Genomic DNA, 25758 nt, shown 5'->3' with positions numbered 1-25758 from the left:
ACTCCCTATCCTCACTGGGGTCATTATTCAATTGATCCTCTTATTGCAGACTTGAAGGATGCACATTCAAATACTTCTTCCTGTGTTCTAAAATTGACTGTGGTGATGATTGCACAACTATGTAAATATACTAAAAACTGAATTGAATACTTCGAATTGTTGATTTGCAGGGTATATGAATTACATCTCAATAAAGTTGTTACCAAAACAAAAATTTTTTAAATCACCTCTTCTTTAAAGATGATGACATGGATGAGTGAGACGACAGCAGAGATTAAAAGTGCCAAAGCCATAGGTGCAACTGTTTCTGTAACTGTTGCATATTGGCATATTTTATATTCATAGGCAAGCCAAAAGTCTCTACGATGATGAGAAGAAATCAAATCTATAAAGGCTGTATTTTCCCCATAAATCACTCCATCTAAAAGCTTAGCCAAAGAGCAGCAATAACAACAACAAGGACGATACATAAACATATAAACTCTCAAAAGAGATGTTTTTTTTTGAAAAAAGGTGGTTGGACATAAAAGAGGTTAATGAAACATACCAATCAGATCCTTCTTCATTTACCTCCCACAGTTTACCTAGGAAAGGTGCAGCCTGAGAACATACACCTTAAACAGTGCTAGAACTTCCATGATTCCAGACATTGCTGCTCTGCAGGAGGCCCTCTCCCACTCTCCATATGGGGCAAACAGTGAAAGAGGAAAGGGCTGCAAACACGAAGCAAGTGGCCTGTAAAATGCCATCTATACTTGTTGTTTTTTGGTTTTTTTTTTAATCTGCTGATTCCACTGAATCTGCATTTATGATACAGACAGCAAAAGAGATTCCTTTGACCAGAAGGATGATAAAGGTTGAAGCTATTCAAAATAGTCAAGGCCTCGGTTTAAAAGCAACTTTAGGCTAACATTAGAATGAAGGAGAAAAGGACTATAGCATCTTGGAATTTGCAACAGCAAGGAAAAGGGATTGTGGGCACAGGTAGACACCTGCCACTGACTTTCGAAGCTTCAAAACCTTAGCTATGAGACTATTGCTAAAAACCTGGAAGGGTTATTCAGGAAAGAAGGGTGTGCCCGATGACAGAAATTCTCCATGGTCAATCAAGAACAGAGCCCCTGAGAAAGAAAAAGGGCGTTACCTAAGGAAATACTAATATGCTTATATATAATGGGAACCCTCTGGAAAGCTCAAACTTAAGCTTTAGAAGAAAGACACATAAATATAAAAGTAGAATCAACCTAAAAAAGCATCTACAGCAAACGGTGCAGTTAAGAGAGGCTCAGAATGCCAGGGACAACAAAATAAGGTATTGCTGGCCATGTTCAAAGCAAGAAGAAAACAAGGATAGAGTAACAGTTTGGGAGAAAGGAGTGTAATATTCACAGAAGACCAGTGAAAAAGGAGCCCCACTCAAGATGGAAGCTGACTTCCTTCTCTCATAATAAAGAAAATGGTCTGCACCTTGGTCAGAGCAAACAAAGAGCATGAAGATGGAGCTGGGAGACAGGGAGAGAAAGGAATCCATCACTTTCAATGATTTCCAGTTCTCCCACTTAGATGACTCTCATCCTAGGGCACTGAAGGAACTGATAGGTCCCTTTTGACACCATGTGGATGGAGATGGCATTCTTTTGCCCACAACAGTCCCACTCTACATGTGTCCAGTGAGACACACTGTATATATTACTTTCTTGCTCAGTATCTCTTCTGGGCTTCTCAACAATCTAGTCGGATACACAAAGCTATTACTACTGCCCTCATTATACACTGAAACTCAGAATTTAAGTGACCTGCTCAAAATCACACAGCCCACCAGGAACAGGACCAGATCTAGACCCGGTCATCTGACTCTAGCCAGTGCCCTTTTCACTAACCAGTGTTATCTTTTCACTGCATCTTCAGCAGAGCAACCGATAAAATTCAAGCTACGTAATATTAACAGCAGTGTAAGTATACTTCCAGCAAGATGAATACTATTAACCAGCAAGTGCCAGTTAAACATCTATTAACTGCCATATGACTCTGGCTGTTCAATCTTCAAATCTCATTTAATCGTCACACCATCTCCAGGAGGGAGTTGCAGATGAGGACCCAAGGTTCCCGGCATTGAGTAACTTGCTTGAGTCACCAGTGACTGGTGCAGCAAAGGTTTAACTGTATTGGAATCTGTTCTAGCTCCAAACTCCATACTCCTTCCATTACAACTGGCTGTTACCCTAAATGTTTATCAAGAACTACTCTAAGATATGGAGGGTATGGTTAACCCAAATACAGTGAGCAGAAAACAGTCAATGGCTTTCCTGAGTCTTGAGAAGTTTGATGTGCCAAATATATTTCTATAGCATGGCCTATGATTATGCTAACAAAAGAAAAGCCACTTCTTTCTTTTTTACCTACGTCGAAGTCTTGTGGGAATCAATGCTGAGGGCATGAGCATAGCAGGGGTGAGAGTAGAGGTAGGCAATAAAACAAATAGTGCCTGAATTTTCTATGATGCTGAAAGGGGTTCAAAGATTTCTGTAATCCCTGGGGTAAGTGTGCTTCCTTCTAACTAAGGAATAGGCCAGGAGGTTGCTAGGGTGAGAGCAAAGGAAAGATATAAGCATGAGCAAGTGGAACCTTCTTTTACCACCTCTAGGACCTACCTCCTGAGAAGTCTCATTAATTCTGGCTTCAGAGGGGAACAAAGAAAGCTACTTTGATAGAGATGAGAACATAAGCGCTCTTCAAGTTAAGTTTATTGCCTGGGATCACCAGTGATGGGGGCAAGAGCAGTCTAAATGTCATGGAATCTGGGGCTTCAGACTCACAAATGTATAGGCACTAGCAAGTCCACCAGCAGCGGTAGTTAAGAGAACACTCCACATAACACCATTTGTCAATTCAACAAAGGTTAATCAAGCATCTACTGTATCTATACATCAAGCAGTGGGTAAGCTCTGTGGAGCTTACAGTCTGTAGGGGAATTACTGATACAGAACGGGTGCTGTGGGCACCTGAAAACTAGGAATGGAGCTGAATGTTTATCACCCCCTGAGTTTCCACTGATTCAGAGTGTTCCAAAATTCTGTAAAACTTCATTCATTTTAATTAAAAAACAAACCACCACTACTTACTTTTAAGGATCCCAGTAGATGCAGCAAATAGACTATTTATTTTAAGCACTGGCTTTTGTAATTTGATCTATGTCTTAAAGAAAATGTAACCTTGTTGACTATAAAAAAAATTCATCACCAACTGAGACTTTCACCTCCTAAGAAACTTAGGTCTACTACGCAAAATCAGTCAGTCAACCATAGAGAGTATAGGTGAAACTTTGTAATACAACATATTTACTACTTTACTTATTCTAGTCCAGTGTATGCCCCAAGAACAGCCTTTGCTGGAAGCATTAACAGCCACTGTACAATTGCATAGGGAGGTATTTAAGACTTGATGTTCTCCCACTTGATCTTTTAATCTATCAGTACAGGTCCCAGATTAGCTACTAACTAACACCTTCTACTCCCCCAAGCTTCCAAATAGCAGCAGAGCTGGAATTTAAGGGATTTAAACCTGTGTCTGTCTCCAAAGCCAACTGAGCACACCAATGCCCTACAGCTCTACTGTCCCCTGTTTAGAGGAGAGTTAGCAAATCTGAGTGCCTCTACTGGTCAGGTAGGTAACACCAATGGGCAAAGAAGCAGGTAATGGGATATGCATATTTGGTATGAGCAGGAGAACTACGGGAGTTGGAGAGGGGGCTGGAGGGGACGGCAGCTATTTGGCTCCAATGACTGCTACCACGTATGCTCTTGCAATTTTTTTTGGCCACGCTGCGTGGCATGTGGGATCTTAGTTCCCCGACCAGGAATTGAACCCGTGCCCCCCGCAGTGGAAGCTCGGAATCTTAACCACTGGAATGCCAGGGAAGTCCCTATGTTCTTGCGATTTTAAAAGAAACCAGAACTTCAAAATTTTATGTATACTTCTGAATATTAACATTAAATGTTAGTTCAAGTTTGTTTGTTTTAAGAGTACCACACGGGTCAAGCAGATGACCAGCTCTCAATCGTCGTTAACGTGCTGTTGGCATCATCTTTTGAACAGCACTGGTTTGCTTTGCTAAATTCTGCAGTGTTATTTTCATAAGTGTAGCATCACCCCGGGGATGGGTGAGGCAGAAAGTTCATCAACGCCTTAAATACGAAGGGCGCTCTCCTCTTCAGGCAGCCTAGGTGGACTCATGGGCTAATGCCATGCAAGGCAGAGCTGCTCACTTTGATCACAAGGTGCTTTTCTCCCCAGGGGCCCACAGAATAAATTTCATTTCTTTCCCACAGCAATTATACCTTGAGCAGTTGCTTACCCGTTTGTCAATGTCATTGTGTTGGAGCTGCACAAAGCGGGCGCTGATGGCTGCAATGTAACTCTGCTGATTGGAGAATGCCACGCGGCCAGCACCTTTGGGGTACTTCAGCTCTGGGTCCGTATCAATGCCAGCATAGCAGACACCGCCATACAAACGGTCCATGATCATTGCCAGTTCAACTGCAAGAAAATAAACACTGTTCGGTATAAATGTTTAGAAGGTACTCTTGCCCAGGAGAAGGAAGGACTATGTAGGGATCATGCAGTGTAATTAAGAAACGGAAAACCCATGTTAAGTCTCATGAAGAGTGTCTACACCAGTCTTACAACTCAAGGAGGGGAGCTCCTCATAGGATATTTGAAAACAAAATGAAAAAAAAAAATTAAGAGTTTACATAACCAGAATTTCAGCAACAGTATAAAAGAAATGATCTATCAGCAACCCTCCTGTTCTAATTTCTAACTGCTTAGTCCACTGGAGTGGGGCCCTGGGTAGGCAAAGCATTTCAGGTACCCTAACAAGTTAATAAGAAACAGCTCTACTTACTGACCTCTAGGACTGAAAGCAATTACTAAAGTCACACTACTGTATTAAGATCAAGCTATAGAAAGAATTTAATCTAAAAAAAAAGAATTTAATTCATTTTAACTAGAGGCAATATGTTTACAGGCTTAAAGTAAATCTCTACAATTAAAAAAAATAATAAAGATTTTAAGAGTATATGCTATCCCAACTGAGAACTCTCCATACTAACTTCTCACACTGAATTCTTAAATAATAGTACTAAAAATGATCACAGCAGCAATGATTTATTGAGCACTTACAATGTGCCAGGAAACACTAAGCTGCTACAAAGGCAGTAAAAACATACCCATCCTACACCCTGCTATAAATCCAGAGGTCTGGTCTGCACACCTCACCATATTTCTTCTAAGTATACCTTTATATTGGTATAGTTGCAAAACACCTGTACAGAAGGCACTTGGACATTGGAGCATTCCAAAGGTCTGATATTCTAAAATCGTCCTCATCAAAAGGTACCATGGAGAGACACATAGCAGTTACTTACCTGGATCCAAATTGCCTGAAGGTAATTGTTTACTTGATACTGGATGGCACCTCCTCCAGGTATGACCATTCCTTTCAGGCCACTCACATGGTTTAAGTCCAAAAGACTTAGTCCTACCCCTGGGGAACGACCCAAGAATCCACTTCCCTCAAACACCTACACATGGCATTTGGAAAGGAGCAGACAGGGAAGACAGATGATGACCTGGGACACAGCCAGTGTGCAAAGACCATCAGACAGTAGAGCTCCACAGGAATCAGTATCTGGGGAGAAGGAAAGCAGCACAACCTGGAGGGGTAGGGGAAGAACTCTGCAGCAGGTACAAGGGCTGAAGGGCTGAACGGTGTAAGATTTCTACAAACAGAAGGAAAGCCAAGTACTACTGGTTCCTGTAATAGGAAGCTGCTGAGGCAGTAAGAAAGCTATTTCGCCAGACAGAAAGGCTGTCTTTCTATTCAACTTCTTCAAAATTTGTCCCCAAACCAGACTGCCTAATACTGGTAATTGTTTTCTAAGTGCCTGTTTCTAACTGGAAGAATGACTTCCAACCAACAGGTAATTTTCAGAAGGGGAGAAAATAAACTAGCAATAATTAAGCCAGAGAATAAGTGCTTTTAAAGACAGAACAGCAGAAAGCTATCCCAATGATCCCATCATGATCAGAATTACTGAGTCACATCAGCCAAGGGAACATTGCTGGTTAGAGCCCAAGTGAACCCTGACTGCAGTCTTGGGGCAGGATCCAGGAATCACATTCATTCAAACAATGCAATAAGAATCATGTGTGTACCCTAAATATCAGAGTTCAGTGGGTCCTCATACTTCACCCCAACAACTTCTGATGGCTTGGGGACTTCCTCACATAGCTAACATTATTCCAGTTACAGAGAACAAGAAACTGAACGTGGAATTAATTCACTGCAGTCATTCATGAATTTCCTTTATTAGTCAAGTGGGCTTAGTAAAATATGTAACCTCAGGGCCTGGAAATTAAACACTAACTTTCCAAAGACCTGGCTTCCTCCGGAACGGAACAAGACAGTGAAAACTCCCTCAGCCTGGTGAATGGCCAGGAAAAGAATGCTGTCAAGGGACTGAATACGCTTGTCTTCCACCCTTAGGAAGGATTCAAGAAAATATCTAATTTACAAAGAAGGTATACACACCAGCTGTGAGCTTGAAGCTCCAGCTGAAGAGAAGAGTTACGGTAACCACAGGTTCTTCTACTGCATCTTGGTCTCCAAAGGAACCTTAGGGATCCTCAGATGCCAGAGATGGCACCTTCCACAAGCACTCTGTGAACCTGGCTGCTGCAAAATCATCTTCACGTGCCAAAGATTAGGTCATGGCTGATGCTGCTGGCAGTTACGTACTTTTGATAGGAAAAAGAAACCCTCATTCACTTAGGTGTTTATGAAAACTATATAAATAAATAATTTCCACTTAAAAGCTTGTATACAGTCATTTTCTTGGCCACCCAAAACTCTGCAGACGTTTGAGCCAATGAAGTCTCACTCAAGTGAAGGGCAATTTGTTGAGAAGCTACAAGAAAGAAATCAAGGTGACTAAGGAAAGTTTTCTGGGGGAGAAGAATAGGAAGGTTACCCATCTCTCTACCTTAATCTGTATTTTAACTACAAAAGTTCTAATACTGTGATGACCCTTGAAGAAAAGTAAATAATGACCAAACCAACTGCTGTTTGTATTTGGTCCTTTACTCAATCAGCAAGTCTTCACTAAAAGAATACTTCTTGCAGGCTAAACTCATGCTGGACTCAAAACACCAGAGGTATGTCACTTAAGTACTAAACAGAGTTTTTAATTATTGAGAAAAGTAACCAGTTGGTAAAAACAGCATTAAAAAAAAATACTAACAATTCATCCACTACATAGGTAACTAACAAACACAGAGCAAGCTCTCCTCAAATCCTACAAATTCCCAATCTGAAAATATTTTTTATATGGAAGATACAAATTCACCTACAGATGTCATAATGTACCACTACTTTTAGAGACTAGGTTTTAAAGGGTTCTTTAGAGTGAGTATTATCAGTTAATGTAGGAAAGTCCCATATAAATTCCCTTCCTCTGATTAGGGGGAAGCTGAGCCAAGAAGATGGCTACCATTTTGACTACTTGGGAGGAAGAGGCAAAAACAGAAAAAAAGCAGTAAGGATCTGGTAGAAGTCAACTAAAACCTTCGTGGGTCTATCTATACCTTATGATCTCAATCCTGCTCAAGAAATGTGAGTCCTTGATCAAGAAAGTGTCTTATCTGGAAAATGTAGTCAAACCACCTACTAAACCTATGACAGTGAATCCTCATTCTAAACCATCCTCTGTAGAGGACAAGGACAGCGTAGCTCCCCAGAGCACGTTCTTAACATTTAACCTGAGGAAGATGAGGCTACCGGAGCAGGACATACAGGTAGAGGCTGAAATTCAGACAGATGGAGGTGACAGCAGGCATAGAGTCCATGAGGAAGTCAGGAATCTCCAAACCACTTCTATTTTTTCCTTCCCATCCAGACACTGTTCACGGCGTGTCTGGTCACCACAGGGGTGGGAAATTAGGAGTTCTGGTAGCTATATCCAAGGGCATTCTGTACTTTGGATAAGATGTTCTGTGCTCTTAAGACAACTCAAGTCATCTCATAAACAACTGTTCCATGGTAACAGTACACCACTATGAGTATAACCCACACATTGGCTCTTGTGATGAGCTTCACCGTGTCCCAGACTGGAGAAGGAAACAAGAATATTGCAGTTGTATGTAGCGTATAGCGTTTCCATGAATGCCTCTGGGTTGTGGTGACTATGCCGTGAAGGTGACTCTGAACCCCAACTGTGGTTCCTTGTTTTGCTCCTAATTCTTCACAGAGATCTGAAAGGGACTTCAGCTCGTCAGAAAGGAAATCATGATGACTCCCCATCCTGCCCCACTCCAGGATCCTGTTCCTGTCATTTAATTAGATTTCAAAGCTAGCCTAAGGCAATGTATAAGTCTGAGACACTATGAGAGCCAAACGGGGTAAAGCAGGAATGAGGATTCCTGAGGGAAATACTAACACATTCATCTTTCCAGAGTCTAAATTGTGAATCTAGAAGCTACATTTCTCCTCTTTGGAAATAACAAAGCAGACAGGAAAGAGGCATAAGGCGCCTCAGGATGACAAGAGGTCTGGACTTCTGAAAGAAAGGAAAATTCAACTTGAAGGTGGACTTTCTGGGTTTACGATTGCTGAGTTGGTTCATGAGAGCAGTTCACACATCTTTAGTGGAGGAAATGTGCTCATTAGCTTCCACTCTGCATGAGACGTTGGGAAGTTAAGAATATTTTCAAACAAATGATATGAACAATCAACTAAGTAAGAAGGATAAGAGTTTTAACTTGATTAAATCGAGCTGGTACCAGATTGACTGTTATTGCTATTACTGAGACAACATCTCAGATCTCAGCTTGATAAAGCAGCTTCCTTCTGTGCAAAGAGCCCCAAACTTGAAGTCTGGAGATCTGAGTTTGAACCTTGGTTTTTTCACCTGTTGTGGTCTTGACTAATCACCCCCTTTGAACTCTGCTTCCTTATCTCTACAATGAAAAGTCTACCACTTACAACCTCACAGGGTTATCATGAGGATTAAACATACATGAGGGCTCTGAGCACACCGCTGGGCAAAGAGCAGTGCTCAAATGTTTAGTTTTGTCCAGCAGTTGTTCTTCCCTCTACTCATAAATCTTTGCTTAACATTTACTTGGCCTGGTTTCTGCTCCATAAGCACCAATTCATCCCAGTCTTACTTTGGCTTTATGCTAAGGTTGCCCAAACTGCCACTGATATGGCAAACTTTGACATTGGCTGTGGGTGAGAGTTTGCTTTTTTGGAGGAGGAGCAAACAAACACAGACATTATAAAATCCTTAAGCCTAAGGGCAATGCAGTTAATCAAGTCAGTATGCCAATTCTGGAGTTTATCTGAGACAACTCATTCTGAACTTGGGACTTGGTGAAAGAAAAAGCGTCTACAAAAAAAAAAGGTGTCCACAATGTTCACTGCAGCACTATTTACAATAGCCAGGACATGGAAGCAACCTAAGTGTCCACTGACAGACGAATGGATAAAGAAGATGTGGCACATATATACAATGGAATATTACTGAGCCATAAAAGGAAACGAAATTGAGTTATTTGTAGTGAGGTGGATGGACCTAGAGTCTGTCATATAGAGAGAAATAAGTCAGAAAGAGAAAAACAAATACCGTATGCTAACATATCTATATGGAATCTTAAAAAAAAAAAAAAAAAAAGGTTCTCATGAACCTAGGGGCAGGACAGGAATAAAGATGCAGACGTAGAGAATGGACTTGAGGACAAGGGGAGGGGGAAGGGTAAGCTGGGACGAAGTGAGAGAGTAGCATTGACATATATACACTACCAAATGTAAAATAGATAGCTAGTGGGAAGCAGCTGCATAGCACAGGGAGATCAGCTCGGTGCTTTGTGACCACCTAGGGGGTGGGATAGGGAGGATGGGAGGAAGACGCAAGAGGGAGTGGATATGGGGATAGATGTATACATATAGCTGATTCACTTTGTTATACAGCAGAAACTAACACAACATTCTAAAGCAACTATACTCCAATAAAGATGTTAAAAAAAAAAAAAAAAGGTGTTGGCAGGGGGACTTCCCTGGAGGTCCAGCGGTTAATACTCTGTGCTTCCACTGCAGGGGGTGCGAGTTCCATCCCTGGTCTGGGAACTAAGATCCCACATGCCACACGGTGCAGCCAAAAAGAAAAAGAGAGAGAAAGAAAAACAAAAAGAAAAAGCTCCTAGTGCTGACAAACTTGATATAAAGATGATTTCTGCCTGCTACCACTTCACTGAACAAAAAGGCTATGGTTATAATACTCCTATTTCCTTAATCACAAATCAGGATGTGATTCCTAATACATGTGGACTACCAGAATGTTTGCAGAATGTCTGAAATAAATGCTCTTAGAAAAATTCATCATGTACGTTCTCTAGATGTATGTCATACCTTACTGAATATTTACCTCAAAAATTTTTTTCCCTAGAATTTCCATAGAAAGCCATCCTCACAACAGTGGTGGTGGGGGAGTTGGGAGGGGGTAAGGTGGAGAAGGAAATTTCAGGATCCATCACAGAATATTAGCAGGGGAGAAAAAGACAGGAAAGAATCATCAGAGCAATAGTTAGGAAGATGGGAGACCCAAAGATGATGGGCAAATGGTAGGCTCCGGGAACTCAAGACTGATCTGTTCTGCAGGACCTGGTCAGATAAACTGTCAGAAGGAAGTCATAAAGTGGAGGAACAGCTCCCAGATGCCTCTAATTAGAGAGGAAGACTGAGGGTTTTTCAAGCCTGATCAAAATTGGAAGTGGATGGGTCCCAAAGCTTGATCACTGAGGCAGCCCCCAAATGAGATGTCTAAGCCAAGAAGCTAGAGTCAGAGAATACTCACATTTACAAACCAGGGAAGAATACAGGGACCAGATCCTTCATTTTCCACTTTTTCCTGGTGGTCTCCTCATAACCCCCAAGCCCGGCACTTAGTTGCTCTCAGAGCAAAGAGATGTGGTCTGGAGAGGTTCTAATGCCATAGGGATACGCAACAGGGATATTTCCATACTGAGATTTAGGAAGACATGCTGCTTACAACACTTGAATGAAGAGTGGCAACATGCTGTTGCACGTCCAGGTAGTAGCGGGAGGAGAGACAGACCAGACAGACAGACCACCCCTTTCCCTGTACTGACTCCTCTGAAGAATATGTACACTTTAGCCACACGGTGGCATGGCGAGTCTACCCACGGCCTTTCCTAGAGTCGGGGTGGGGAGAAGTGGGGAGTGGAAGGAAAGCAAGATGGAGAAACACCAGGAGACTTCAGGTAAACCATCCCGGGCTTGCCACTGTCACTGACAGGAGTGATGGAAGGGAGAGACAAGAGACGTAGAAATGTGTATTATATGACTTAGAGAAGGCAACAATCAGGCAGTCCAACTTTGGGTAAACTCATCTAGATTTTCCACTGATATTTTCCCATTTTCAGGCTAATTTTTCTAGGCCCCTGATTTTTTCCAACTTGAATTTTTAAAAGTCAAGTCACGCTTGTCAAAAGGTCAGAAGGAGCAACCTAAACTCCTCAGTCAAGACAATACCACTTAAAACAGGTTGCCTTGTTTCTTTAGAAGTGTTTCTGCACTTCTGTTTGGTGGGATAACTATATTTAGAATAATTTATTAGTGATAATGGTCCCTGTCTTACAATGGGAAAATATCAAAGATAAAAAGCCTCACAAGATCCAAAGGAATAATTCTTGAGTGATAACATTTTAGTCACTGTAACGTGTTGAAGGACCACTTTTGGCCCAGGATAAGGTGAAAATCAATCTGGACACATAAAATCTCACCTGTTGAGTCTCATCACTGATATCTAGTCTAGGATCACCTTGTATATAGTGCTTGAAATAGTTTTAAGACTTTTCAGAATTCATAACCACGACACCCCCGGAAATAATAAAAAATGCCCTGAAGTATTTAAAAACCAAAATTTGAGAATCATTATGTTAAGGAGTATAATTTAGCATCCAATTAACTGAGTTAGTATTTTATTCATACATTTCTCATTTTCTTCTGTTCTGAAATCTTTGATTCTGTAGATGACGACCTGTTCAACATGATAGTGGGATGTCCATTCAGTGTGGCATAATGTGCATTTTCTCAGTGCCAGTAACACAGTGCGTGCTCAATACGTGTTTATTATTCAAGTGAACTGCACTGTATTCAATTTAAGATTGTCTAGCAAAGTCAAAATGAATTCTTTTAAAAACAGTCTTCTATTCCAAGACACACACCAATCCACAAAGCTCAGTGTGTTCCAAAGAAAACTAATTCTATGCACAGGGATAAAAGCTGCAGATGTTAACTCTTTTCATCTAGATTACATGGCCTCCAATCTGGAAGTCTTGGATAGATAGAGTAAAATTCTAAGATGCTAATGTAGATTGTTTACCCTTCTAGAAACTAGCTACACTTATAGGAGGTGCTGGCATGGGGGAACATTGCCATTAGACCAAGTGACTGTAGATTACTAGCCAATAATGGCAAAAACAAAATTTTAAAACAAAAAAATTTAGCTTACGTTAAAAAACAAGAACTTTGAAATTTACAAAATATGTACTATCTAGGCAGGGAACACAAAATCCTATTTCTGACTAGGTAACTAAACATAATTCTTGTTTAACCCTAGAACTTGCAGCATCTTATAGACACAGAACGTTAAAGAAAGAATATAATTTAGCATCTTGGGTTTCCTGTCTTGCAGTGTCAGTGTGATCATAAGAACAGTGTGAAAAATAGATCATCACAAGATTTAAAGAGAGAAAAGGATATAGAGGCCCACACCTATCCTTTCAAATCATTTAAACAGAAAGAATAAAGAGTGACTAATAAAAAAGGGAATTTAGTTTATAAACTATTGTGTCTGTGACTTAAAAATAGACATAAGAGGTCAAAGCCAGTTCTGTTATTTTTACAACTGTGGGAACTTTTCTTTCAGAAATTTGTTTTTCAGATTCCCAGCTAAGAAAAAAGGAGAGGAGCTGAGATATTAAAACTAATTTGTGCTTGTATTTAGTTGCAGAAAAGAACAGCTAGAATACTAGCAATGAATGTCCATTTTTGTAGAATCCATTTGCAGTTAAAACACTATCAAAGGAGATTTTTCTCCCTCTCCACTCCTAGACACACCACCAGTTAGAAAAAGCCAGGAATATTACACAGTGCCCCCACCCACATTTTTTTTTTTAAAGCACAAGCTGTTTAGAAACAAAGGGCTGCATTGGCCCTCATCTCATAATGCTGTTCACGTTCGAGTTAGCCCTGCTTAGACTTTATTTTCTGACAGCAGATAAAGGGGGAAAAGCATCTCTGCTGTTTTGCTTTCCTTCTCTGGGCAGGTTTTCCATGAGAATGAGAAAAAGACCCAGTGATGCTTGACTTTCTGAAGTACCATAAAATTACGAACTCCACAGTCATAATTAATATGTTTTAAAGTCCTTCAAAATGGAATTACGAATACATCTTTGTACAGACCTAAAACTTATCTTTTAGGAGTAGATTGGAGTTGAGATTTGAATAAATATGTTAGAAATGTTGAGGAACATTCAGAATTAAGAAGTCCCCAAAGTCATAGAGCCAAAGAGCTGTAGGTACATTTTACAATTCTGTTTCACAACTTGATTTTAATGACCTCTGCTTTTTCTTTTACTTTTTAAGTAGAACTAAGTCTACTTGCTTACACTGACGTAGAGATAACACTGTCCTTTTTGCTACTACAGTGGCAACAGCTACCTTATTTTTTCATCTTATTTAAAAAAAAATAAACTCAACTATTTTAAGCACTTTGAAAACTTTGTTCTTACAAATAATTTTATTATATTCCACGGGCAATCACACTAATCCACAACCAATTAGATTTGTCTTTGGATTTAAATATTGAAGTCATCAGCCCAGCATCACTTCAAATGCCCCAGTCAATAATGATTCTGCCCAATCCCAGCAGGCACAATTATTTCATCATTGGAAAGGTACTTAAAAAACAAAAAACAGGGGAGCTTTCAAGAAGTCAAAATAAAGATGCTCAAATACATACCTCACTTTTCAAAGTATATAAGAAAAAATAGGAACCTGTTTCACTTGGGAAAAGTTCAGTTTGATTCCCAGTGACACAATTTCTAGCAGTTGTTTGGTTCCTCACTGACTAAGTGGACACACAGCTGCACTGGACAGATTTCTGATGGGGTGACTTCTTTTTCTGTCATATATAACAATGCTAACTGGCATAAGAGTGCACACTGCCAAATGTATTGTTATTATTTTAAAAATAATTGGTTGAATAGGGAGGCACTAATTAGAATTCATCCCTCTGAAATAACAATTTAATGAAGTTCACTCTTGTACCATAAGAAAATACAACATCTTGGGAGAAAACATTTAAGGGTCAGCTCAGTGAAACTGACCTGACAGCCTTCTTTTTGGAGATTGTGCATAGCTGACCAGAAACCTAGAAAATATTGAAGACTAAACACATTGGGGATTTTGTTGTTGCTTTTGTTGTTGTGGTGTTACTATTTCCACTCACCAGCTCGAAGGGGTCGTGGAACTCCCCCAACAAAGATAGTTTTTCTGGGGTCCAAAGGCTGAGAACCATCCATTACAAAGTCACTGTCACTTAGGTTCCATGGTCGAATTTGCACCTGAAAAAAAGTCGTTTACTTGGTCCTTACTTCATTTCCATCAACCCCAAATGAGAATAAGGTGACTAAAGACAAACCCACTGATTTGTGCATTTTACAACATACACAACCCAAACAAAATCCAGTTTTTAGTTAATGTAATCTGCATTAAGTGGCTTTCAATAGAACTCTTGGGGAATCTACTTACAGGTATTAGACTCAACACTCTAGACATATACCATGAAACCTTCAGAAACCACCTGTGGTTTAAAAAAGGGCAGTCTTTTATAGATAGAGTCTGGGTTTTGAATTTTAACACATGTTCGACTGTTTATAACCGGTCACATTACAGCACTTAGTTTTTTAAGAGCTCACCTAAAGAGGGACAGGAACATTGGGAATATTTTCTAAAAATTATCCATATGTCTGGCTTTTAAATGATCACCCCCTAAAATTAAAACATTTCTCTTTCAGCAATATGATTTAACACAGTTTAACACTTATCAAGTTAGCACACAATTACCAGCAATATCAAATACTGAAGGTCACAGATTTATCGACTTTTGGTTGATCTGATTTTCCTAAACAAGTCTGGTTAAATAAAGGTAAGCCTAGAAATTGAAGCAAATTTTCAAAGAGTAGAAGAAGAAATCTCTATGACATATTTCTAACTGGTAGTGTCTCTTCACTGGGACTCTGACTTCCTGCCCATAGTTTACACTGTTTTACCATTATCATATAAAATAAGGTATTCCATCAGAATCGTAACCTTAAAACATAATCCTTTCAATCCATAACCGAACAAAACAAAAAAAGCACAAAAAACCCTCTCATACTGAGAGGCCAGTTTCAGCACTGCCTGAAAACCAACCAGTCACTCAGCTGGCCATGCGCGCTGGGAAGTGGGCCAGGTATAGAAGCAGAGAAAATAGTGTCGGTCTTTAAGGAACAGCCCTCTCCTTTCCCCTCATCGATTAGGATAGGAAACAAAACAGCTGAATTTTCATTTTCTTAGTATCAACAAAATTCTTCTTTTGCCCCATTACTCAACCAACAATACAATGCAAGGAAACACATATGATAATTTCTTATGTGGCCTGGCTATATCCAGGAGTACTCCTATTTGAAAGGTAGTAAATCTGCCAATTACACTTTCAAAACATCTTGGGTCAACTCTAACACTGGCATCGCTCAGTTAGAAGCAGGCTACACGTTCTTTATGATTGTTACAAAATGTACCCCCCCGTCCCGCAGCTTTTTGGGCTTTTATGACACAGTTGCCTTCACCAGTTAGCCAGAAGCCATAAAATCTCCACTTCTTCCCTAGACCCTAAAACCTTGGACCTGTTTGTAATTCTGTTAACACCTAGGCATCTGCTCTACCTTTATCACTTAAAAAAAAAAAATCCAGTTCTTTCCTTGTAAAATTTGGTCTGTTTGACTAAATTATCGTTCCCTTGACATTTACCACAAAGGCAGATTCACCAATACCATAAAACACCACTTTCAAATGCCTTCATGAGGGCCCATTATTAATTTTTAATTAAAAACACAATGTCCTGACTCTAAGAAAAAGGACTCTAATGTCACCAAAAAAAAAAAAAAAAAAAAAGTAGGGCAAATCTTTTTCTACACAGAGCCCTCTCTTCTTCTAGTCTCATCCTTTATTAAGTAGTTAAGGCAGCTTCAGGACCAGGTTAATTCCGTTAACTTTATGATAACTGAGTTTGCTCATATGGCTCACAAATGAAAACAATTCCTGTGTAGTATCCATAGTGTTCTGGTTTCATTTAATCAAAAGTACAGAAAATGTAGCCTTGTACAATAGCTGGAGGTTACTGCTGCTCAAAAGAACTCTGCAGACATCTCAAACCTGCCTGCTGAGAGTCTTCATTGCTGCCTCTTCTTCCCTCTGACACCCTCCCCACCCCTTCATTACATCACACACAACCCATTCCCTTACCCTATTGGTAAAAATTCAGGAAGAGGACTAGGGAGACAGTAATGGTTAATCCTCTTCACAAAACCCACATTTCCCAGCTGCCACCACAGGACAGCTCCTCAGAGCTCACACCACTGCGGATTCAGAGAAAAGTCAACACAGGCCAACATCAGTACACTCTAAGAGCTAAGCAAAGAGTAATACTATGGTACTGTTTGCACTGAGAAGTTCCATTCACACTCTGGTTTCTCTCTGAAATATAAGACCATTCTCACACAGGCATGTTCTCCATCTTCTAAGGTTTATTCTCAGGGTCTAATATCCATGTTCTATCTTTCTGACTTACTCTTTGAAAAAAAAAATATATACATGTTTCTCTACTCTTTTAATCCCATACTTTATAAGCTGGCTCAGATATTTTGTAGAAGGGGTAGAATATAAGTAAAAGAACTGTTTTTTTATTATCTTTATTTCTTTAATAATTAGTTTTGAGAAAGGATGAAATTAGATCTCTGTCCTAATTCAACATAAACTTCCCCTGGCAAAACAGCTTTTACACACATAGGGATTACTGTGTGTGTGTGTGTGTGTGTGTGTGTGTGTGTGTGTGTGTGTGTGTGTGTGTGTGTGTGTGTGTGTGTGTGTGTGTGTGTATAACAACTCTTGCAGGACGTTGTCAAATAGGCTATACTGGGCAGTAAAAGCCACAACATCCTAAGGACAAGGATAAGGTGAAGAATGGTGAAGATTACCTTAAATGAGCCTGACATGGTTTCAACACTACCTCCTGAAGAAACCTGACCACATTTGATTACAAAGGTGACTCTAGGAAGAGGCTATCTGGGAGGGAGCATCCACTAGCCCTTTGGCCATGCCATGACCTTACAGCAAGGGTTACACAAAAACAAATGTCTGTAGGGCCAGACAGGCAGCATAAACATGTCAAGCTACCAGGACAACGGTTAGTAGGCAGGCAGTGACACAATGGAGTAAACCACTCCTTTCATTTATTTTTTAAAATTTTTATTTTCTATTGGAGCATAGTTGATTAACAATGTTGTGTTAGTTTCAGGTGTACAGCAAAGTGATTTAGTTACACATATACATGTATCTATTCTTTTTCAAATTCTTTTCCCATTTAGGTTATTACAGAATACTGAGCAGAGTTCCCTGTGCTATACAGTAGGTCCTTGTTGGTTACCTATTTTAAATGTAGCAGTGTTAAACCACTCTTGTTAAAGGAAGCAGACACCTCTCAGCTCCAGCTAGTAGTTAGCATTTGCGAATGTGTTGTCAGACTTTTCCATTTCTCAAAAGTAGCTAGAAATTCAGATTTTTATATAAAACTTCAAGATTTTTGAATGTTGGGAACTAATTCAAATGTATAAAGTCACCTGTACACGCTAGACAAAACTATCTGCAGGCCAGATCTATCCTGTGGGCCCCGGTCTGTGATCTCTGGTTAGAAAGGTTTAGTAACCACACAGCTCCTCACAATGGAATGTTTTATTGCATAAACAATTATGAGACAAAATTAAAAAATGGTTTTTCTTTAGTGTCTTTTTTAAGCATGTATTCCTGTGGAAGTTCTGGTCAGGACCATAAACCTACTTTTAGCTGAATTATTTGTCTTCTAAATTTTTATCTCCTTAATTAATAATTGGCTTTGTATAACTGCTTATCTCCAAAGGCAAAATCTTTTTAAGGATAAAGGCAAAAACCAAACATAAAGCTTGGTAGTATAAATATACCAATTTATACCATCAAGTGACTTCAACAGCCATCAAGAAATCTAAAAGAACATAACATTAATATGTAATAGCAACAGTTAGTACTAAAAGCACTAATTTTCCTTTTCAAGGTTTCCCAAAGTGTGTTCTGTGAAGTGCAGATCCCTAGGGTTCTTCTGCCAGAAAAGCAGTGTTTAGGAAAAAGTTACAAACTTCCTTCTTGGAGCTTCACAGCACACACTGGTGTATATTAATTAAAGGCTCTAAGAAGTTCTACAGGAAATGAATCTATTCAAATGTTGTTTAAGCCAGCATTTCCAAAATTACTTCCATGGAACCTATTTTCTTTGCATAAAACCTATTAATATCCACACTTTGGGTAATACTGCCCTATTATATCTTACTTTTAGTATGTATCAAAATATGGCATAATAAGGTTGAACTAATTGAACAAAACATCATAGAAACTTCAATCAAAGCCTTTTCCTCACTTATTTCCTGCTATTGCTCTCAAAGAGTTAACTAAAATTTCATCCTGGTTAAAACTGAAAGTCATTAATAGGGATAGGATTAGGCTAATTTCTAGGGAAAAAAATTTAAGAAATGCAATAGAGGTCACTTATTTTGACAGGATGCTACAAGATAACATCATTTCCTAAAAAGATAATTTCACTGAAAATTTGCAAAAGCCTCTAAGTTAAAATTAAATATAAAATGCATTTTTATTGTATCTTTAATAACAGCATAAGAGAAAACATACAGTTTTAGTAAGAACAGTCTTAAACACAAGCCTTAGGACTTCAAGTTTCTGAACATGACCAAATCTCCCTATAGCTCTAGAATTCTCTCAGTTTAGACCACTATTTAGAATTTAGACATTATCTACCAGTCAATAATGTTATCTTGAGCTCATTTTAAACATCTCACCCTATATGCGGTCTGGTGCTCTCCTTAGGTTACAAACATCTACCACATGAAGGGTCTACTGCACAGTGCCTTCCTTTTCATTTGTTGGGCTCAAGGCAGCTCCAAAAAGCAACCAAACTGTTCAGAGTCAACAGTGCAATCCGGTGGCTAGTTCAGGAAATCACCTGACCAAATCCCCCTTCCCTGCCATTTGATCTCTTTCCCACAAATTATCCATAAAGCTCATGGCTCAGCATCCCCCCCAACCCCACCCCATTTCCTTTTTCCTCTTTTCAACACTCTTCAAACTCCTACTCAAGCTCTTCAGGAAAAGGTCTCCATTTTTCTCTCCCTAATCCTACAATCCTTTCAATGTACATGAATCAGAAAAACAATAGTGCAGAACCATCAGGACTGCTCTCCCCAGTGAGCAGCAGCGTCCCGGCTCTTCTGACAACCAGGATGAGTCAGCTAAACCGAGGGCCCGCTGATACAGCTGCAACAGCGCGGCTGCAGTGGCAATGAACTCACACCCACCCCAGCTGTCAGCAATTCTATTTTAAGAATCCCAGACCTCACAGAATGACTGGAGTGCCCCACAGTATCACAAATAAACTAGTCTGTGGTTTGTGAGGCATCTTTATCTCTTCCATGTGTAAGAGGTTGTTTTATTATTATAACCACCAAAACTAATAGCCGTAACAGCAATAACTGTGGTTTGGACTCTTCAAAGTATATTCACATTTGGTATCTCATGTCAACCTAATTTTCACCACATAGCTCCCAAACAAACGGCCCAGCCACCTTTGTGGAGTTCAGATGCTACCTATGATTCTCAAATGCTGCCCTCCACCCAATAGAGAGGAAAAGAAGATGCCCTCCCTGTATCTTCTGCGGTAAGTGGCCAGAAAGAAACTTAACATCTGCTCAAGAGTCATTGGCCTTGATAAGACTTCCGTACCCTGGGCAGCTCTGGGGCCTCCTGGCAGAACTCCATTGGGACTCAAAGCAAAAAGCTCTCACTCTCACACTAAGACTATTCCTCAGATACCAGTAGATCACAGGCCCCAAAGAACCTCAGCAAAATAGCCTGGATTCTTCTTAGACAGGAAGCCGAAAGTAACCCTGGGAAATTCTCTTACGCTCTCCCAGAATGCTCCACACCCACCACCAGCATCAAGAAACACTGCAGGTACAAAAAGGAAATTGCTGCCATCCACACCAGGTTACACAGCCTGATGCACGGAAACCGCAGGCTTACAGCCCCACTGGGAACTTCAGTTACTGTTGAACAATTCAGATAACACTCTGTATGCTGTTTCATAAGGGCACCCAGTACAAAAACAGAGCATGCATAAACTGTGCCCCCAAAATGGTGATGTACATCCTTGCTCTATGCCTGATATAATAAAGCCACTATCAATTAGATGCTATGATTAATACCCGTACTTACAACCGTAAGATTCAAGGAAACATCTTCCCTCTAAAGGCCTTCCAGACTCCCTCAGGAACACCTGACCACTTTGCTTTTGAGCCACCCCACCTCAACTACCGTCTATAATGCGTCCATCATAGCACCTGTGACTCCTTACTCCACTTACTATTCACTTAGCTATTTCCCTCCATTGGACTCTGGGGGCCTCTAAGGCTGAGACCATATCTCTGTGTGGGCCCCAACTGCCCAGCACAGCACCCAACCCTTAGTGAGTGCTCTGTGCTCCTCAGCGTGCTGGTGAATTAACGAAGGTTTTCCCGAGGGGCAGACAGTGGTGCTGTAAGAACTTGTCCAGCAGCTGCCCCTCTATAGCTCCCCAATCACTCTCCTCACTCCACTGAAAGCTACCTTCTAGAGGCATGGAAATACACCGTGTCTGGTCACCAGTGGGTACGGGGCCAGGGCTTGGGCCTAATCAGTGCAAATTTCTGATGCCACTAGGTGACGCACGCGGGGATCAGAATTACCTAGTGCTCATCGTCACTTCTGATATTCCCGCATCACTTAGAAAGTACAAGCGTGACAGATGATTCCCTTTTGAAAGAAAGAAGAAACTAGCACTTTTGAGCACCTACACTGCACCACTGTGCTAGGCATTTTACATACACTGTCACATTTAAACTCACCGTAACTGTTATGCTGTAAAAATTATCTCTACTTTAAAAACAAGGAAACTAAGACTCGGAAGTGTGACGTCAACTCAGGACCGAAACCCAGGTTTATCTGACCCCGAGTCTACAGACACTCTTCCCACTGCAACGAGGCTGCGTGTCTGCAAGGCTCCCTGTCCTCCAGGCTACTGGCCACCAGCTCTGCTTCCCAAGAGTCTCCTGGAAAAGCCAAAACGCATTTTTATTTGTGAATGATTAACCTCTCTCTTCTTTCCAACCTCATGTGGCCCATTTTCAACGCATTAAGAAATGACCCATAGACTCTTCTTAAAGCTACTAAACGAAACGAGCAGTTAGAAAAGCTCAAATATGATTTGGCAATGAAACTGGCTATTTTAACTTCTAGGTTCATAGCCTCAGGCACTCTTGCGCCGCAGCCAGACAATTTTGTCCAATGTCTACATAAATGTGTATTTTCAGTTCCATGGCGCTAGGGCAAGGATGTTGTCACTGGCATGCCGATCACTCAAACTCTTGAGAGGGATGTACACATAAAAGTTCACGTTACCTAAGTTTTTCCTGGGAAGAAGCCTATTCTTTGAGCGAGCTTCATGCAATACTAATTCCACCAGAATCTTCACAAGTATAATCCCCAAAGAGGTACATAACATGCTGGATTAAACAATATTACACACATTTATTTATTGCAAAACTCCTCAGAACTTTCATATATCAATGTTTCCCAAATGTTCTTGGCTATGGAATCTTTAATTAAAGGAGAAAATGGACATAAAATGTACAAAGTAAGTGCTCAATAAGGGACACCTATTATTATTAAGAGCAAACCTTCTGTCAATGATCCTCTCAAGAGACCAGTGTTTGATGAGACAAGCGTTCTTTAGAACACACTTTGGAAAACACTGACTACGATCCCTTAGGGGATGGTATTGGCTATTTAGTCCCCTGGTTACCATTTTGTACACTGGAACTGCAGCATCTTTTAGACCTCCCTAGAAAGGAATAACAGCTTCCAAAGACTCAAGCATTAAGAAACTCTGGACCCATTTGCAAAATCAGAGATTCATGGAGAAAAAAAAATAAGACTTATTATGAATAGGAGGTACTGCTCTCATTTTAAAGGAGGAATTCTTTCTTTGGAGAAATTCTTAAGATGGGAGGTGCCCAAAGCATGAATTTAGACCAAGCAACAAATAAATAAATCAAGAAGATTAGAAGTGCTAAAGATTTCCAAGGTGGGATATGACACAAAACCAGATTTGATTGAGCCAAGATAAAATTATAGTTATTGTCTTAGTGGGTAGCAGGTGGGGAATGAAAGAGTTTGAGTAAATATACCACAAACCCAAGGACTGAGGCCATCAATCAAGACTGCCCTACAAGCCCCTACCTGTCTTTCCCAATTTAATTTCCCTCTACTCCCTTTCATATACTTGTGTTCCATCCTAAGTGTTCTGCATTCATACCACAAAATTTCTCATTTCTGTGTTCACACTGTTGCCTTTCTCCAAAATGTCTATTCCCCCACACCTCCATACTTCTCCTGGCCAATCTCCAAACTCTCTTCATCCTTCAAGACCTCGTTTAAATGACACTTCATCCAAGAAGCTTTCTTTCATCACTCCTTGTATGTATAAACTGTCCAAAGTGCTTAATCTACATCTTACCTCGTTGTATTTGTTATTTTTCTTAATTTGACAAATATTTGAGAACCTCTTATGCACCAGGCTCTACAGATTTGTCTATTTATACACTTGTTTTATCTATTCATTATATTATTAAGTTTTTGAACACAGGATTTTATGTCTGGTTCAAAATAAGTTCTGATTCATAGTAACCAATACTAAAGCCTTGCACATAGTAGGCACTCAAATGTGGTTTGAAGGAAGAAAGGAAGGCACAGCATTTTTAAAAGCTGTATGTGGGCTGGAGAGAGCTTAAATCCTAGGCAAAATGATCCAGCCTATTTTTGTAACTAAAAAAAGTGATGAAAAATGCTAGAGATTCCTCTGATATATAAATGGGGGTAGGAGACACTGGAATGACAGACAGATTAGACAGATTTAAAAATTAAAGAATTAAACAAGCCTCTATTTCCAGCTTCCTTTTTTTTTTCCACAATTTTTTTTTTTTTTAATTTTTGTCTTTCTAGTTTTAAGTGGATGACCTGAGCAATAACCTAAAGAATTCACCTTACATAAGACACTTCAGTTCGGTAAGACAGTTTAAAAATATATAGCAAAGTCAATCTGTCATGTTTTAGAATATTTATAAATTGTGATTGTGCTATAAATTGTAAGGAGGAGGAATTAGGAAACTTTTCTGATACTCATTTCAAGGTGTTTGCTATCCCACATCTCTGGCCAAAGTGTTCTAGAAGTTAAGAACCATAACATCTCCTTCCTCACCTCCTTTTCAAGGTTACTCTTTTCAGCCCCTCAATCTGTTAGACCCTCTTAGGTTTCCTCATCTATCAGTCCGCTGTCTTGAACCTTCAGGTTCAGCCTATTTATACATTCAAAAAGTAGAGTTCCCTTAACAAGAGGGACCACTGTCACAATGGCTGCCTGCTTTACTGAAAGCATGGACAAGAACATAGCTATCCTCTGGGACGCCTGGGACATCTGAGCTATGGAACTCCTCTTGTTGGAGGAGGGGGAAAAAAAATCACAGATCTAGAGGCTTTGCTATTATTCCTACTCTTGCCAATTTGTCTTTCATTCTTTAAGACTGAGGGGTCCTCTACCCAATACCCTGTAATGGCTTACATGGGAAAAGAATCTAAAAAAGAGTGGATATATGTATATGTATAACTGATTCACTTTGTTGTACATCTGAAACCAACACAACATTGTAAATCAACTATATGCCAATAAAAGTTATAAAAAAAAAAAGACTGGGGGGGGGGTCAATTAATCAGGCCATAAATACAGTTTCTTTTGCCATCTTTCAGGATCAGAACTATATATAGAATAGTCTGAGTGGAGTCATCTAATGAAAGGTAATCACTGACCAAAAATATAACTACCTGAAATCCACTAAGTATGGATTCATTTGAGTTAAAAAACAAACATGATCTTAGAAAGGATAAGTGAGAGGGAACCTTTCTATCAGGCGCTGTATTAGGAAAACCATGTGATTAACCTAATCCACACAAAGGGAGTGGGGGGTTGATTTGGGGGAAAGGGAGAGGGCAAAGGACAGAAAATCTGTGAGGTCACTTTAGAATATGGTGTATATTTCCAAGGAGAAATTCAGGGAGGATTGGAGAGAACTAAACAACAGAATGAGGGCACTAAGATCCTGAAAGGTAGCCAAGCTAAGAAGTAGAAAAAGCCAGAAAGAGCCACAGCTCAGAAGGTTTGGTGAATGAGCTCTAGAGGCTGACTTTACCTTGAGCTACTGCCCAAGTCCTTATTTACTCCCAAAGGTTCAACCCAGCTCTCACTGTCTGTGGGAGCATCCAAAATGAGGTGGAATGTACCGAAACCTGGTAGGGAAGTGTGGCCAAATGAGGCTGGGAGTGGAAGATGTGGAGCTGAAGCCAAGAAAGAGAAGGTTTCAAAAATAGAGCCAAAAAGAGCCAGAACCCAAAATGGGATCCAGTTCATTAGAATTACAGGTATTTGGGGACTTCTATGTTTCCCATCCTAAGTTTTATTTAAATTGTTTATGCTGGAAATTCTGAGTATGCCTGGGTCAAAGAAATACGTGATCAGCAGCCACCATTCAGAATTCACCAAGCTCCAATAAAACTGCTTCACTTGAGCTCAGAAAACGGAAACTGCAATAAGGCAGAAATTTGTAGAAACACAAACAATGAAAGTTAGTTTCCCCTATAAACATTTCCGAAACAGATAATTACACTAATTAATTTCAAAAGTCCTTCAAGCCAAGGGTAATACACATGTTTGGAGTGAAAACACTCAACAGTACTGGTGTTGCCTCCATACCACCTCCACCTGCAACCACCACTGCTCATCCCCTCTCACAAGACGTCCAGCCCTGGTGTGAGCTTGCCCTGACAGAACATATGACCCACCTCCTCCCACACAGCCAGTGACATGGCCCTTCCAAGGTACACAAGCCCCATCTGCTCACCTCCAGACTCCTCCCCTCAATTCAACAGCTTCTTAATCTACTCTGGGTGTAACTATCTCAGTATGTACCTCTACCCCTCTGTCGTTTTACAGATACGAACATATTTCAAATCCTCTCCTACAGTGCATGACCAACCCCACCTTAACCCTTTTGAGCTCACTCCCACTCCCACTGATGTGTCAGTGGCAGAGACTCTCTGGAGGTTGACCATTTTCCTCTGACATCTGACCCTGCCAAACTGGGCTCAGTCTGTCTAATTTCATATTACTC

At 40.2% G+C, this 25758-nt stretch overlaps 1 protein-coding gene across 10 annotated transcripts in view; it reads right to left on the bottom strand.

Annotated features, from left to right (window-relative positions):
• The window catches only part of CPEB3 (cytoplasmic polyadenylation element binding protein 3), a 213353-nt gene that overhangs the window by 53645 nt on the left and 133950 nt on the right, over positions 1-25758 (bottom strand). For all 10 annotated transcript variants that reach the window (XM_082423686.1, XM_082423687.1, XM_082423690.1 and 7 more), the window contains 2 exons: positions 14592-14706; positions 4355-4536 (listed from right to left, as the gene is read on the bottom strand). In XM_082423686.1, coding sequence (XP_082279812.1) covers positions 4355-4536; positions 14592-14706 — 297 coding nt within the window. The remainder of the gene's footprint in view (positions 1-4354; positions 4537-14591; positions 14707-25758) is intronic.

Source organism: Balaenoptera physalus (assembly GCF_965194825.1).
Source record: "Balaenoptera physalus genome assembly, chromosome: 14".
NCBI classification, from domain to species: domain Eukaryota; kingdom Metazoa; phylum Chordata; class Mammalia; order Artiodactyla; family Balaenopteridae; genus Balaenoptera; species Balaenoptera physalus.
The sequence above is the reverse complement of the archived record's forward strand: the minus strand, read 5'-3'. Positions and strand labels throughout refer to the sequence as shown.